This window comes from Carlito syrichta, unplaced genomic scaffold (assembly GCF_000164805.1).
Source record: "Carlito syrichta isolate Samal-C Ts95f unplaced genomic scaffold, Tarsius_syrichta-2.0.1 Scaffold304318, whole genome shotgun sequence".
Lineage (NCBI taxonomy): Eukaryota > Metazoa > Chordata > Mammalia > Primates > Tarsiidae > Carlito > Carlito syrichta.
Genome location: NW_007248414.1, coordinates 566654 through 584078, shown reverse-complemented (window position 1 = coordinate 584078; position 17425 = coordinate 566654). Strand labels below are relative to the sequence as shown.

General features: G+C 46.4%; 1 protein-coding gene across 1 annotated transcript in view; it reads left to right on the top strand.

The window, feature by feature from the left end:
* Nucleotides 1–2774: 2774 nt before the first annotated feature.
* Nucleotides 2775–17425, top strand: part of SLC6A11 (solute carrier family 6 member 11) — a 118979-nt gene continuing 104328 nt past the window's right edge. Inside the window, exons 1-3 of the mRNA XM_021713166.1 lie at nucleotides 2775–2905; nucleotides 3023–3163; nucleotides 7283–7373. Of these exons, the coding sequence (XP_021568841.1) occupies nucleotides 7360–7373 (14 nt within the window). The 5' untranslated portion in view covers nucleotides 2775–2905; nucleotides 3023–3163; nucleotides 7283–7359. The remainder of the gene's footprint in view (nucleotides 2906–3022; nucleotides 3164–7282; nucleotides 7374–17425) is intronic.

Sequence of the window (17425 nt, the reverse complement as noted above, 5' to 3'; positions counted from 1 at the left end):
GGACTCGCGCGCGGCGCCTCGAGCCGGGGCCGCGAGCTCAGCCCCGGCGTGGCCCGTCTGCGCCAGTGCGCATGCGCCGCTTCGCACCTGAGCGCGCCACCTGCCCGCGCGGGGTCTTGTCCGCCGGGAGCGTTTTGTCTCTCGCCTGAGTGCAGACCGAGCCGCGAGCCCCTGCTTTTGGTACCCGCCCTGGTGTTTTGGGGAGGAGACGACACCCCGTCCCTTTGAGCCTCAGCTTGCCTAACCGGAAACGGCCCGACGGAAAAGGACCCATAACTGAGTGGTGTCCGTTTTTCAGCCCTGGAGTCAGATACCATGCCGAGCATTACCTATATCATCACCTTTCATCCTCGCAGTCTCCTTTGTAGACAGCAGTATACCCATTCTGCAGGTGAGGAAACTAAGGGTCAGAGAAGTCACTCACTGAATCAGAAATAAAGATGGGATTCTGACATCACGGGCCTTGTTTTAAACTGGGATTGGACTCACGACCCGGAGAACTTTTAGGTGAGGCATTGCTGTGTGCTTTCCTACCTATGGCCTAGGGCTGAAGATTTGGGGCCCTTCTGGTGGAAGAAATTGGCTCCAAGCAGTTTCTTTTACTGGTCTCAGAGTTGCCCACAGCAGATAGCAGCAACGCTGATTGATGTTTGAGGTGGTTAGAGACGCGCAAGGCGGGAGGGAAGGCCGTAGAGTCAGTTCTAGCAACAACATCTCAACGTCAGGACGCCCTCCTGTCGTAGCAGCAGACAACCAAACAGGCCCAGGGCAAGGGATCTTGTAAAACCGTCTTTGGTGGCTCAAGAAAAAGCCTGTGTCTGTGTATTCTGCCCCCTCCTTGCCCCTGCCCCTCCAGCAAATTCCCAAACCCCAGAGAAGGTGGCTGAGAAGTTGGCTGGCAGGAGCCACGCTGTCAGGCTGCGCAGGGCAGGACTTCCTGTGCGAGCAGCTGCCGGAGAGCGAGAAGGGGACTGCTTGGCCCCGGCCCTTTCTTTGGGGACATTCAAAGCCTGTCCTGAAGGCACAGGCTGCTCCAAGCCTGCTCTGCACTGGTAATGAAGAGGCCGCCGGTGTTGGTGGCTTGGCAAGGGGGAGAGAGGGAGTGGACTTTGAGCCCCCCAACGTGCCCTGTGCGCTCAGCTGTGAATCCTGTCTGCCTGCAGATTTGGCCTCCACTTGGTGAACTGTGGAAGCCCTGGAGGGGTGTCCCAGGCACACACCGCTTTCACATCTTTTTTCCATACAGGAAGTTGTTATGCCAAAACCAAAAGCATTCCTAACCACAGAAAACAGGGTAACAGGGTAAATTGGATTAATTACAAATTCTGTCACAGATTTTTTTTTTAAAGGTTGTAGTGTGTAAAATTTTTTAAATGAGTCATTGTTTTTTTTTTTTTTCCCCTACTCTAACTTGCCAAGAGTTTCCACTGGATGCATGGATCTCCTGGTTTGATTGAGTTCATTATCTTAAGGATTGCTAGCTGTGAAAACACAGGCCCAAAGGTCTTCAGAAAGTGTCATCTGTTAGGTTCTAGAGGGCTCCCAGGTAAATAACAATATATTAGGGCACCTGCTGTAGCTTGTCTTAATTGCTTAGATTTAGCTTTAGTGAAACAGATCTTATCTCCTTTTACACACTTTTTTTCCTTCTAATATAGTTGAGGTGTCTACTTCTCAACGTTTACCTTTTTAAAAAAAATCAACATGGCTCCACTTCTAGATTCCAGCAATAGTTTAAAGTATTTCTTTCCCAGTATGCAACTTTAAATGAGTCACTTGCCCAGAAAAGCTAAGACCCTTTCACAACCTGGTAGATAAAGCCCTGCTATCAGGATGGATCAAAACTGTTACTATTAATCTTTGTGGTGAAAGAGACTTCATTTAGCAAAGAGCACTTTCAATGAAAGCCTTCATTTGTGAGATCAGATGAGGAGACTAGCAGGTGTTTTTATGCTTTGTTATTAGACGGGGGAGCGAGAATGAGGGATTTGGAGAAATCTCCTTCTGGGTGTAATAGATCATGCTCACCTTAGTTATTTAATTTGTTTCACAGAAAGACCCAGGCCATGGTTATTGTGTTTTGATATAGGAGCACTGAAGCTTAGGGTGGTCTTTTCCCAGACTGACTCAAAGCCAGCTTTTGCTGGATAGATTCTTGCTGTAAAATCCTTACAACTTGACGCTATCCCTGGGCCTCTGTGTAGGGGCACTTAACTCTTTAAGGCTTGATGCTGCTCATTGTATAATTCCCTGTGAAGGCTTTTCTTTATGTGAAAAATAACAGGTCACTTCCAAAGTAAATAAGAGGAAAGGACCCCTCACCTGGCTTGGTGAGTTTCCTTTAGAATGAAAAAGAAGGCTGTTAACCTTCAGGGAGGGAATTTGACCTGTGCTGGAGGATGGATGATATGCATTCATAAAAGAATAAATAAATAAAATAATTGAATAATTTAAAAATTGAATGGCTAAATTATTGTCTCGGTTGTACACCAATTCTGTGAGATAAGCAGTGCGAATATTAAAGACTGAACCCCACTTTACAGTTGCAGAAGCTGAGGTTTAGAGCTGTGAAGTAGGCTTACTTAAGGGACTCGGTGGCAGAGGGCACAACTCCAGCCATGCTTCCTGCCTCTGGTCCTCGTAGTGGGCACTTGGACTCAAGCTCAGAGAACATCACATCTTGCCTGTAGTAGGCGCTTATTACAGATGTCTTGTGCTAAACTTGAAATGGCTGGGGCAGTTTTCATCTCATCTCTTTGCATCTTTCCAGGGGCATTCCTGATTCCCTACGTGGTGTTTTTTATTTGCTGTGGAATTCCTGTTTTTTTCCTGGAAACAGCTCTGGGGCAATTCACAAGTGAAGGTGGCATCACGTGTTGGAGGAAAGTTTGCCCTTTATTTGAAGGTAGGTGTTGAGTGAATGAGAAAACAAAATTTTGCCTGGGGAATGTCAGGCTGCAAAAGTAGCTGAGGGCTATTTTGAAAAGATGGAGAGACTCAAGTTGCTCCCTCTCCTTTCCAGGCATTGGCTATGCGACGCAGGTGATCGAGGCCCATCTAAACGTGTATTACATCATCATCCTTGCATGGGCCATCTTTTACCTGAGCAACTGCTTCACCACGGAGCTCCCCTGGGCCACCTGTGGGCACGAGTGGAACACAGGTATGGCTCCACGGAGGTCTCTCTGCTGGTCCTGCTGGTGGACCTGGGATTGAGGGCACATTCTTGTCCTCCACGCCAGTCCTGGCCTCTGGCCTCTCATCCTGAGTTCAGTTTTCTGGAGTGGTTCCACTGAAACCGGGGTCAGCTCTGCACCTGGTCTGGTACATTCTGTGAGATGCAGCCTTGAAGCTTGAACCGAGTTCTGGCCCAGGGACTGGTGTGGTTAGGAGACTGGTGGTGTTCTTTACTCTCTTTGCCAAATTCAGGGACTGAGCCCTTTGGGGCCAGAGTGAGGGTATGAGGAAGAAACACCTGGGCTTAGATTCAGGCAACCAGGGCTCTGGTTCCAGGCCTGCCTCTTTGAGTGGCAGGTTTTCCTCTATAAAATGAAGAGGTTAGACCGGCCAAGGGCTGCAGACAGAGGACCTATAGGCCAATCAGGCTTTAGATCAATAAACAGGAATTTTTTTTTTTTTTTTGAGTTGGAATCTCTGTTGCCCAGGCTGGAGTGCAGTGGCATGCTCACGGCCACTCCAGTGTTGACCTGTTGGGCTCTGGCGATCCTTATACCTTCCAAGTAGCTGGAACTATAGGTGCACGCTACCACGCCCAGCTAATTTTTAGAGATGAGGTCTTGCCAAGTTGCCTGTGCTTATCTTGAACCTGGCTCAGGCAATCCTTTCGCCTCGGCCTCCCAAAGTGCTGGGACCACAGGTTGAGCCACCGAGCCAAGCCAGGAAATTTTACAAATGTATTTTGTTGCCAAAATTTAAAAATCGGAGGCCAGGTGCAGTGGCTCATGCCTGTAATCCTAGCGCTTTGGAATACCAAGGAGGATTGCTTGAGCCCAGGAGTTTGGGGTCAGCTTGGGCAACATAGTGAGACCTTGTCTCTACAAAACATAAATTAGACGGGTGTGGTGGTACACACCTGTAGTCCCAGCTACTCGGGAGACTAAGACTCTCTAGCCCACGAGTTTGAGGCAGCAGTGGGCCTGCACTCCAGCCTGGGGTCAGAGTGAGACCCTGATTCCAAAAAATAAAAATAATAAGATTCACATGAAAAATCCAGATTCCCAGCTTCTCCTAAACAAAAAAGTCTGGCAACATAAGGCACACATTCCTGCTTGCCAGTAATGACTAGAGCTGAGAAGTGGCTATTGCCTGTGTATGCTATATCTGTTCTTGGGTTGCCACAATCCCTACTCAGCTCATCTGTTCATCCTACTTTACCTCCAACCCTGCTAGACATTTGAATTTAGTCCCCTGGAATGGCTAATCTTTTAGATTAGATATGATTCTGGCATACCGTTTGTTTTCTAATTTGTCTTCCTGTTGAGTTTTATAATCTAGGGAGAAAATAGCCTTTCTAAGATGGCAGTGCTCACAACAGACATCAATAATCGATTGTAGCACCCCTTCCTTTCTAGTCTAGTCTTCGCCTCAGAACCCTCCTCAGCAGTGCTCCCGACAACCTCTGACTGGAATCAGTGCACACACTTTAACCTCTTTACCATTCATGTGATAACCTGTGGTTAGGTGTGTCTGGAAGTAGCCTGGTATCCTGAGGTCTGAGATGCGGTAAGACTGGGTAGGCTGTTGGTTACCAGCAGAAGCAACAGCAGGAACTAATCCTAGAAAGTGCTGTGATCTAGCTTCTAGTCCTGTATGGCTCTGCCCTATTCCCCTCTACCCCTGGGCACTGCATTTTTGTGGAGATCTTGCTGTCTTTCTGTAGGGCCCTGGTTTTTAACCTTCCTTTAGCCAGGGACCACATAGAGATGTTTATCAAACTAAGATTCAAGAACATCTTCTTGGAAGCCTGTGAGTCCTCTATGATAATTTAATTGTGTGTATTTATTTTGAGGATACTCTAAAAATATGCACATGTTCTGGATGTCTGTACAAGCACCTTTTACTGAGGATAGTCGGGAGATTCCAGTGCCCGACTTTATGCATGTTTATAATTTAAGATGCATGCGGCTGGGTGCAGTGGCTCAGGCCTGTAATCCTAGCACTTTAGGAGGTCGAGACGGGGGATTGCTTGAGCGCAGGAGTTCGAGACCAGTTTGGACAACATAGTGAGACCTTGTCTCTACAAAAAAGCCCCCCAAAATTAGCCAAGCAAGGTGGCACGTGTCTGCAGGCCCAGCTACTCAGGAGGCTGAGGCAGAAGGATCACCTCAGCCCAGGAAGTTGAGGCTGTGGTGAACTGTAATCTTGCCACTGCACTCCTGTCTGACTGACAGAGTGAGACCCTAACTCAAAAAAAAAAAAAGGATAAGATGCATTCGTGGTAAGTAGAATGATGGTGGCCAAGGGAAAGAGGGCTGAGAGATTTAGTTCATACATAGAACGTTGGTATCAACTGGAGTGCAGCTGAGAATGCAGCCAACCGTAGGAATGGTTTTGCAGAAGTGTGACCAGAGGCCTCAAGAAGCCCTTGGAGGAATAAACCTGCTGACCTCAACAGACCCTGCCTCCTACCTGTCAACTCCATTTTTCTGTCAGGAAATTAGTTCGATTTCACCAATGACATTATCCTACACATTCATTTTCTCTCATCACTTTGAATTGTGTTGGTTCCATAGCTTAGTTGGTATTTAATTTGTAAATTTAATTTTTCTTTTATAGTTGTACGAATACTATAACCAGAGACTTTATGACTCACTGTTTATTTGTACATGGTTAAATATCATTTTAATAAAAACAACTGATCGACCTTGGGTGCCTGATAAATTTTTCTTACTCTAGAAAAATAATTTGAGAATCTGATAAAAACTAAGGGCTCTCTCCCCAGAAAAAGACACAGGACTCATCCAGACGTCTAGCTTATAGTTTCAGGTTTCCAGTCTCCTCTCCAGTCCACCTCCTTTCAGAGTATATTTAGCACCTGCCAGGAGGAGCAGAAAGGAGGCAGACATCAGGGAGTGTTCCCCAGTGGGCTGCAAGCCTCTTTCTTCTAATGGTTTGCAATCCTCTTTCTCTGAAGGCATGCAGACACTTGCAGTGTGTAGCGCGTCACGTATAGAGAGCACAGGTGCGGTTTAGATGGGGCCTACGGGCATGAGAAGAAAGACGTGCCAGCGTGAAACTGGTTGGGCACTGGCTGGGTGCTGGTCACTCGGAGGGGGGGGTAGGGGGCTCTCAGGTGAACAGGTGTAAGAAGCCCTGCTTGAAGCCTGGAGGCCCAGGTGGCTCTGCAGACAGAGGGACACAGGTTACATGATGGTGGACAGCACTATGGCAAAGGAGATGGAGCCCCAGCTGAGTTGACTCTCAGTTCTGTCTCTAACTGGCTGGTAAATTATAGAGGAGGAAGAGGGTACATGTGTGTGTCCCTTGATTATTTCTGAAACTCAGATTTTTCTTCAAAATAGAGTTGGAGAAGGTGATTCCTTGGAGGGCCTTTGAATTCGAACTTTCTTAGAATTCAGGGAAGGAAGGTCAGGAAAGACTTCCTGGAGGAGGGGTCGACAGGTTTCTCTGGGCCTTGGAGGATGAACACTAGGAATTTTTTACTCGGGATTCAACTCTCCCATGGTCATCAATTTTCATGAAATGAAAAGAGGCATTCAGCAAATCCTTTCTGTTTGGATCAAGGAGAGAATGATGAAGAAACCAGGGATTCTTTCCACAAGTGGGCTCACGTTCCATCCCATCACCACATCTCTGTGATGTTAACCCCAGTAGTGGAAGGGGAAAACTGAGCCTCAACCGCATCATTGCCCTAGGGGCACCACAACCAATACTTTCCTTTGGTCCCTGCATTCCAACAGGGGCCACTTCCCTAGACAGACAGATGCCACAGACAGCTCTTAGGCAGGGAAGTGGAAAAAGAAAAGGAGAGATGAGGCTGGAGGAGAGACTTTGGTAGGATGTGTAGGGTGAGAGTGGGAGAGGGGAGGCCCTCTGACCCCAAAACCTGTCTTTACTCATCAGACCAAGCATCTCTCCTGTTTGTAAAGTAATTGATTTTCCCTGCAGTGTCTTTTGAGGCATGTTTACTCGGAGCAGCCAGATAAAACTGCCTGACTGCACATCAACTCTGAACTTTTTTTAAAGATTTGGCCTTCGTGGAAGTTAATTTTCTATATCTCTTGTCTTGTTTCCATTGTAGAGAATTGTGTGGAGTTCCAGAAGCTGAATGTGAGCAACTACAGCCATGTGTCTCTGCAGAATGCCACCTCCCCCGTCATGGAGTTTTGGGAGTAAGTAGAGAAGCGCTTATCTCCCTTGGCCTGTGGGGGCTCCGTCCTGATTCTGCCCAGGTGGCCTTTGCCCCTGACCCCGGAGAAAGCCTGGTCTTTCTTCTAGCCTGGCACTTCCTGGCGTCTGTGGGCATTTGATGGCTTGGGAAGCAAGAGCAGAGATCTTCAGGGGCTTCCCAAAGGGGCAGCTGAGAGGAAGGTTTTCTTGTTCTTTGATAACATGTCAGCAGGCCTAGTTGCTTTTTAGGGCAAGGAGGGCATGGCGAAAGGACTGGCAGTTTAAAAATTCAGATGGATCAAAAGAGAAGATATACCATGTTTGCAATAAGCTAAGTTAAGAGTCTGTTTAGCCTGGAAAGTAGAAATCTCCAGGGGGAACAGGTTCGCTTTCTCTCAGTAGCTGAAGTGTCATGTGGAAAAGAAGCAGATCGACTTTAATGGACAGAGGTTATAAGGAGGCAGATTTCAAATGTGCTTAAGGAAGAACATGGTCTCACAGCACTGTCTGAAAGTACTGCAGAAGCTTGTAGACCCCCATCCCTGGGGTGCTTGACCAGTGCAGGGTTGCTGGTCATCACTGGGGATGTGTCTGAACCCACTAACTTTGAGCCATAATTGCGTGGATGGGTGTTTTCCCAGACACAGGCATAGACTTATCTGAGTTCCAAAGGGTCTGTGACCCTCATAGAATTGCTGGATATAGTTGTGTAAGTTGCACACTAGACAACCTGAGGAGGGCATCATTTACATGATGACGTGTGCGCTCCAGAATTGTACAGTGCACAACTTGTATAGCCATACACAGTGGCCTTGACTTGGGAGTTTCTGTTGTAGAGGGAAGAGGGTCCCTTGCCCCAGGTGTGAAAGAGAAGCTTCCCAAATGGGTGGAAGGCTGGACTAAATGCTTTCTGAGGCTTTTCAGTCTGAAGAGGCCTGGCTTCCTTGAAGAAGCCTCCCTTGCCCTGAGGCAAATTACTAGTAGCCTATGTGTGTGTGGTGGAGGAGGCCGGGCTTTGATGAGTGATTTTTATTCTTTTCCCAGGTGCCATTCCTCACCTTCCTTCTTTAGAGGTCATTATGCTGAATTTAGATTTATCATTCCCATGTGCATTTTTATACTTGTTCTACTCATACATGCCCCAGATAGCACTGAGGTCTTTCTTGTATATTTTTAAATTTTATGTTTGAGGAGGAATCTCACTCTGTCACTCAGGCTGGAGTACAGTGTCGTGATCACAGCTCACCACAGCCTCCACCACCTGGCCTCAGGCAATCCTTCTGCCTCAGCCTCCCGAGTAGCTGGGACTACAGGCACACGCCACCACACTGGCTAGCTTTTTAGTTTTTTTGTAGAGACGAGGTTTCACTATGTTGCCCAGACAGGTCTTGAATTCCTGGATTCAGGCAATACTCCTGCCTCAGCCTCCCAAAGTACTGAGATCACAGGCATGAGCCACTGCACCCGGCCATCTAATATATATTTTTAATAAAACCTTTGCTTCTTTGCTCAGTATTGGTTTTGAGACATATCCACATTGGTACTTGTAGTTTTGGTTCTTTATTTTATTTTTCTGCTATAGAGTATGAACAGCCTCACTGTGTTCATCCATACATAACCCCTTGATGGGCATTTAGACTGTTGCCTGTTCCCCACTATTGTTAGGTGCATTGAGTGAATGTCTTGTTTGTGCTTCCTTGAGTGGAATTGCTGGGGTCTAGGGTATGTGCATCATCAGTTTTATCAGCTAATGTAAAATTGCGTTCTTTTTTTTTGAGTTGGAGTCTCACTCTGTCGCCCAGACTGGAGTGCAGTGGCCGCTCCCGGCCACCGCAGCCTCGACCTGCTGGGCTCCGGTGATCCTTCCGCCTCAACCTTCTGAGTAGCCGGAATTACAGGCGCGCACTACCAGGCCTGGCTGATTTTTTTGATTTCTTGTAGAGTTGAGGTCTCGCCAAGTTGCCCAGGCGGGTCTCGAACCTGCGGGCTCAGGCAATCCACTGGCCTTGGCCTCCCAAATTGCGGGATTACAGGCCGAGCCACAGAGCCCGGCTGTAAAATTGCTTTCTAAAGAGATTGATCTAATTTATTCTCCAAACAAGCGTGTGTGAGACTTTCTATCACTCTCCATTCTCGATAGCACTAGTTTGATTGGTTTTTGTTTTGCTGGTATAATGGGTATGAAACGATACCTCTTTATTTTAATTTTGCATTTCTTTAATTATTTGTGAGGTCAAGCACCTTTTCATGGTTTTTTCTTTCTTTCTTTCTTTGCTGTTTGATATTCTCATCTGTGAACCTCAGATTTATTTCCTTTTCTATTTGCATTGTTTGTCTTTTCTTCTAGATAGGAATCTTGATATGTTCTAGATATTACTGTCTTTTCCCAGTGTGCAGCTTTTCTTTCTTATTTATTTATGGTATAACAGAAGTTTCTATTTTATTGAAGTCAAATTTGTCAATCTTTTCTTTTTTGGTTTGCACAGTTGGTGTCTTATTTAAAATATATTTCCCTACCCTAAAGTTAAAAATTTTTTCTGTATTTTCTTCTAAGTGTTTTAAAGTTTTGTGTTTTTTCCCACATTTAAGAATATAATCTATCTGAAATTTTATGTTTTTAATATGGTATGAGGTAGAATTCGGTTGTTTTTTTCACAACCAAATTTTCCAGCAGTACTTACTGATCATTCATTCTTTCCCAACTGATTTGTAATGCCATCTTTGATATATAGTTTTCCTACACAGGCCTGTTTGGGGCTATCTGTTCTGTTAGTCTTTTTGTCTACATCTGTGTCAATACCACATCTATAGTTTTATTTTAAACCTTGAGTGGGAAAGACAAATGTCTCATTTTGTTATTTTCCAAAATTGTTCTAGTTTTCTACATGAGTTTTAGAATCAGCTTATGTTAAACAGCAACAACCATAAAGAACAAAGCAACTCTGGGAATTTTGCTTAGATATCTATTGAGCTTATAGGTTAATTTGAGGAAAATTGAAATATTTATGATTGAACCTATCCATGAACTCTATCCATGAACATAGTATGGTTAGTTCTCCATTTACATCCGTCTTTTAAAATGCCTGAATAGAGTAGTGCTGCTTAAATGTGGTCTGCAGAGTGGCAGCATTTGAATCACCTGTTTACCTTTTTCAGACCCACTGAATCATAGTTTCAAATACAGCATCCATAACATGTGTAGCTCCAGAGAAGGCGTCTGTGCTGATTTGACTTGTGTGGTCTTTCCCAACCTTACTGAGCTTCAGTTTCCTGGAGGAATGTCACGGAGACTTGTTTTGGACCTGCACGTTTGAGGGTCTGCAAAACATAATCTCTGCATTCCCTTAAGATCCCACCTTGAAACCCCAGACTGGACAGGTCTCTGTGTAAGTTACTGTCGCTTTTACACCCTTCATTCCTTTGTAACATATATGGAAAAGCTTAATTAAACCATTATTTGTGTAATATATCTGTTCATTGTCTGTATTCACCAAGCGGCAGTCATGAAGCAGCACCTTGCCTGGTTTGACTCACTACTGCCAGGCTATGGAAGGCCCTCAGTGAATATTTATAGTATGGATGGATGGATGACGAAGACAGGCAGACAATATGTTCTCGAAAATACTACATGAGAAGAGTCACAGTGGGCTCTGGCAAGAACTCATGCTGTCATTGAGCTTCCCACTCAACAGCATCGATTACTTCCAGGATCCTTGGCAATATCCTTATCGCCCACTCATGTGGACACCAGGGGACCAGCAGGGACGGCCTCTCTGCATCCTCATGTGTAAGGACCTTTCTGCAAGCTACATGCTCACTCAAGATGAAAGTCCAGGGAAAATGAGCCCATGGTTCTAGTATTCCATTCAGGTTGCATCTCTGTCATCTCTGCAGTGCTGAGTTCTGTATCCCGAAAGTACTCAAACACTGCTGGGACACTCGCCTCTTTAAATGATGCTTTTGTCAGACAGCTCTAATTCCTCTTTTCCCCAGAAGTGAAATGGAATATTGAGATCATATGAGATGTTCTCAGAGTCCTGTGAAAAGCTTTTGAGCCACATCAGTTTGAGAAGAGCTGAAAGCTACATCCTTCAGTGAGAACATCCATTTACCTTCAGTTTATCCAAATTCACAAACTTACTTTCCTATTTAATAAATTGGAATTTCTTTCTTCCTCCCTTCCTCACTCCCCTCATGCACCCTACTCTCTGAATGCTAGCATTTTACTGAGCACAGTCTGGGAAACACTCTGCTTGGAAAAAGTTATTTCTTAATTCAGCCAAAAGTTCACTTATGGGGCTTTGATAGAACATAATTAATTCATCTTGCCATGTGACAGCCCTTCAAGTACCGGATCACGGTTCCTCAAAAATGTTTCTTCATCAGCTGTCTTTGCTATGTCCTTGTGTGGCTGGTTCACACGTATCTCACTTCTGCTTGTGTCTTCCATGTGTCCCTGCTGTCCTTCACACTTCTCCGACTCCAGGGACCTCAGGCAGGGCCACGGCTCTGGGTTAGAGTAGACTGCCTCAGTGCGCTGCATGTTCGTTCACTCAGCAAATGTCTGATCTCCTAATGTCCATAAGAAAGACACTAAACGTGTTTGGGAAGGGCAGATGTGGAAGATGGGAGCCTGGTTCTCTCTGAGGGTCTGGCCTCTAGAAGCAGAAGTGAGACAGCCCTCCAGATACCACAGAATCAGTTACAAGGTGCTTCTTGCCTGCCTGCAACTCGTCATGGCTTTGCCTTGGCTGTGGGTCCCTGGTCCGGCCATCCCCCGTCTTGAAGTTTTGGAGTTTCATTCCCTTTTTAGAGTGTTATTAAAATTACTGGCTTAGTCGTGAGCAAAGCTCAGGCCCTGGATCAGTGTTGGATTGTGACTCTGGCAAGGGGTCTATGGGATAGGGGCCGCATGCCTTCCTAATGTCAGATTTCAGAATCAGGCCATTCTGGTTTCCCTTAGTAACCCATTATGCAGCTGGCATTCGTGCGTTTATCTAAATGTGTCTGCAGTTCTAAATTTTGAGCCTGTACTCTCTGGTGGGATTGAATGCCATTAACTATATAACCAGCGTTGTGGCATCAGATGGACTTTGCTTTGACTTCACTGCCCTTCCTCAAGCTCTCGAGCCCATTAGCCCAGGGTTTGGGGAGCATCTCCGTGCTTGCTGTGTATACAGTCAAAATTGCCTTTGCACGGTGTCCATTCAAGAAGCATGTGTTCAACACATATTGCGTACTGTGCCCAAATTAGGCTTTAAGGGTACTCAGTTATATTTCTTTATTCAGAAGGACGAGGCCTTGTTTTTCTGGTTTATCTTCACTGGCAGCTTTGTTTTTAGTTTTTATTTTTAAGTCACATGGACATCCTAGTTGATTTTCTTTGGACATGAGATTTGGGCTCAGAGGAGCCTGGTTCTCTCTGTGGGTCTGGGGCACCTCCCTGACGCCCTCTCAGCTCCATCTTCCTGCTCATTATTCTCCCCCAAACTAGCCTTCTTTCTGTCCTTTGGATGTATTGGGATTGCCCCAGGGTCAGGCTCTTGGGTTTTGCTGTTCCCTTTGCCTGGAAGGTTCCTCAGCAGATGCTTGTATGTCTGACTTCTTCTCATCCTTGTGTCTTAATTCAAATGCCATTTGGTAGCCCTCACTGATGATCCCAGCAGAGTCAGCACCTCAGTCCCTCTCAACTGCTTCCCTCTTTCTTAATGTCTATGTAGTTCTTTTCTGAAACCCTTGGATCTTTGTTTACTTTTTTATTCTTTCTTCCTCCCTTAGAATTTAAGCTCCATGTTGGTAAGAACTATGTCTGTTTTGTTCACTATTGTCTTGCCAGCACATTCTAGGTGCTCAATAAATATCGTTTGAAACGAGAGTGGAAGGTGAGTGAATAAATGTTTCTTACTCCCTTTGGAGTTCAGTGTCCTCATCTGTAAACTGGAAATGATGATAATGCCCTCTGCAAGACCAAGGTGAAATGAAATGAGACCTCACCTGTACTAAGCCCAGCATGTCTTGAGCTCTTTGGAAAGGTTTGCATATACATAGAATTTATGTGATTGGTTCCCCTGTGAAATGGAGATTCACCTAGTTCCCTGCCTTACCAACCTCTCTGGGCTGCTGTGAGGATTAAGTGAGGGAACACATCCTAAGAGCTTTGATGAGTGGTAAGCAGGGTGCCTGAGTCAGTTCCAGGTGCTTGAGGCAGCATCCCTTCCAGCCCTGTCTGTGCAGGTTCAGGCTCACGCTGAGCTAAGCCACCCGAGGCCTGCATGGAACCGCCCTGCTTGCCTGGAGTAACCTTTGTGCTTCCTGCTTCTGGCTTAGAAGTGCCCCAGGCCCTTTCCTAAGTCACACTGAGCTGTGTGTGGCACCATCCAATTCTGCTAGTTTGGATTACTTGCCCCCTGCTCTACCCCCAACATATCATCCCACATGCCACTAAAGTGCAGATTTTAGCAGGCAAGTTCTGGAGCCCAGTTTAAGTCATCCCTTCCTCTGCCTGCCGAGCGTGTGACCCTGGACATCTTACAGAGCCTCCGTGTGCACCTCTGAGAATGGAATGGTGGGTGGCAAGAGTACCACCTCTTAGTGTTGTCGAGAGCATTGGATGAGATGATGCTGATGGCACCCAGCACACACTGAGTGCTCAGTACCCAGTAGCTATGTTTACAGAAGACTTGGTCCAGATATTTGAAAATCCATGTGGATTCTTTCCAGCATCCTTTAGAGAAGGCTCATCGACAAGGCCTTGTTTTTCTTCACTTGATTGCTTCTTTGACACTTTATTTGGTACCTGCTGGATGCCAGACATCTTGTCAGTAGCCATAGAGAAGAAGGTAGGCCCCCAAGCTGCTGGGTGGAGTTGCTGGCTGTGGTTCGGGTGCCAGAAGCTGAGGCTCCTGCCTGGGCAGAGGGAGGTTGGGTGGCCACAGTACCCTCTGCTATTGGGGAAGAGGACAGAAGCAGTCTCGGGAGGAGGCGGATCACCCTGCTTGGCCATCCACACTGGCTGTCCCTGAAGAAGCACACAGTTCATGGGAGAAGCTGAGAAGTGGGGCAGGGGAAGAGTTTTTGAATGACGAGGCAACAGATATATCTGTAGGATGCTTGCACAGAGCCAGAATGAGGAAACCTGGATGCCTGGGCTTTGAGGAAGGCTTTGTGGAGTTGGTGATACTTAAGCTGAGTTTTAAAGGATGAGTAGAAGTTGATGTGGTTGACCATGCAGTGAGCGAATGGCATAATAAGTGGAGAGAATAGCACAGGCAGGAGCACAGAGACCTGCTCTGAGCTTGTAGGTTTTATGAGCACTGCTAGTGCAGCTGGAACCTGTAAATGGTGGGGAGGCAGGCAGGGCGCACAGCACCTGTACACTTGCAAGTCTTTGAGTACCTAGTGTGTGACAAATATCACGTGGGTTCTGGGATGCATATGAACAAAGACTCACCCTGGTGGAGCTGGTTGCACAACCAACCAACCAAATGAGCAGAAAGTATTACCTGAAGTCAAGATCAGTTTCTGGGAGAAAAAGCCAGCAGGGTAGAAGGACAGGGAGTGTCCAGGGGTCAGGGAGAGCTTCTCTAAGGAGATAACATTTGACAAGGACCTGAGAGAAGTGAGGGAGCAAGCTGTGGGGATGTCAAGATGAGCTCTGAGGCCAAAGGAGGAGTGGGCGATGACTCACACAGTTCAAGGCTGGGTAGCCAGAGAGACTGGAGCCAAGCATAAGGAACCATGGTGCCCATCTGAAGGGTCTGAACTGATCCTGTGGGATTCTTCAGAGGGTATTCCATGGAGACATGATTGTCTTGGGATCAGGTAGGCCCCCAAGCTGCTGGGTGGAGGTGCTGGCTGTGGTTCGGGTGCCAGAAGCTGAGGCTCCTGCCTGGGCAGAGGGAGGTTGGGTGGCCACAGTACCCTCTGCTATTGGGGAAGAGGGCAGAAGCAGTCTCGGGAGGAGGTGGATCACCCTGCTTGGCCATCCACACACTGAGGTGAGTAAGATAAGGTCCCGATGTATCAGTGTTTTCGTAGCCGACCACTTGCTGTGAGAGGTCTCCTAGCCTCACACTTCCTTGGGCTTGTCCTGAAACAAGCAGACGGAAGGCTCTGGGTCTTCCTGAACTCTCAGGACTTTTATTTATTTATTTTTAAGTTGACAGCAGAAACCAGTTTAGCAGTGGCCTGCAGCACTGAGGCTGCACATGTGCTCTGTTCCCCAGATCTCACTTCTGAAGGTTCATTCTGTGGTGAACCACACTAGTTACGTACAGCCTGAGCACTACTTGTGGCAGTTAAAGAGAAAAAGGATGCATGTAAAATGTTCTTAAACATGATACCAATTAGATAAATTATGCAACAGCAGCTAAAAAAGCATGAGGCAGAACATGTGTTGATATGGAAAAGATCTTAAGATAAAAGTAAGTGAAAAATGTGAGCTATAGAGTGCTGTCTATTGCCATATGCATAGAAATAGACATACTGTGTACACTCTGATATCCATAAAACAGGTCTGGAAGGACACAGAAGAAACTACAGGTCACCCAGGAATGGGACTTTGGGGGCAAGGAAGGGGATAAAAAGAGTTTTACTTTTTGCTCTGTACTCTTTCATAGTATTTGAATTTTAAAAAATTAAAACTAGGAACCTGATCATTTCAAAATAAAAAAGTAGGAGCCACAGGATTACTGAATAATTATAACAATCCCTCCTGCCTGTTGGTGTGACAAGTCCTATTTACAACCCTGGTTTCACCTTGCTAATCTTTATGCATTTATTTGTGTATTTATCAAATCATTTTTGTTAACATTAGTTCGTTTCATTTCTTAAACCAACCCTGTGAGGCGGGAGATGATGACGGATGGCCCCAGCTCATATGCCTGGAACCCCAAGCCATCTCCCAGCTTTCAGCGCCCCAGCAGCCCTCAGACCGAGGAACTCCTCTCAGAGAGGGTCGTTCTGCTCTCTCTTACCCACTAGGGGGATGCTGGCAACTCTGGTTACAGTTAGGGGAATAGAGAGTTGGTCCCGTGGGGGTGTGGACCAGAGCTTCCTTCAGCTCTCAGGAGATCCTCCGATGTGAACCCACATCAGTGTGCTTTGTGCCCCGATGGGTTGTTGTGACCTTTTCGTTCTAATTGTTGAATATTTGATGGGTTTAAAAAATTTTCAATATTGTTATAGTGATTAAAACACAGCCGATATATACATGAGATACGCTTGTATGCCAGATTCTATGTAACTTTTCAGTGTATTTCCCCCAAACCCACTCCCTGAGAGAGAGCGCTGCTAACAGTTCAGACTCTTCCTGCCAGCATTTCCCTGTACTGTCAGTAGTACTGTTCTTACTATCTTTCTGCCCTGTCCCCTGAAGCATACACATTCCCAGGGCCGGAAATTTAATTTTACATTGGCTCCCTTTCTTAGAAGTAGGTTCTTCAGCAGGCATGTGATTTCTTTATTGCAAAGGTGATCTATGTATTTTTTTTTTTTTTGGTAGAAAATATGTAGAAAGTAGGTTTCAGTAAAAGAAGACACAATATCGTTTGAGTTTCCAAGCTGCTGAAGTAGGGAGGGGTTCTTGCCAGAGTCTGCTGTTCCCTTGTCCCCAGCAGGCCCACCCTGGTGCTGTCCCTGAAACTTGAGCCAGGCCTCCCAACCACCAGGCACCACGAAGCACTTCTCCACTGCCAATGAAGTTGAAGAGCAAAAGCCCGAGAGAGAACCCAAGACCTCTCTCTTGGCCCCACGGGAATCTGTCTGCCTAAGTCGTCAATGCCAGGGGAGCCCCTTGCCCAGAGCCACCGACCAAGAAGGACCAGATAATGCTTCTGATGATGATGCAGCCTGAGCACTACGCTGAGAGCCCTCTAGCAGAGGGCCCAGGCCCTGCTTGGATGTTCGGTTGTAGAAATGCGATTTTAAAAGTCTGTGGTGGAGTGTGGTGTGGGGACCCAGATGCCTGGGCTTTGGGGCCAGACAGCAAAAATTTGAATCCTGTTGCTTCTGCTTATTAGCCTTGGGTTCATTACTTAAATCTCTCTGCAACTCA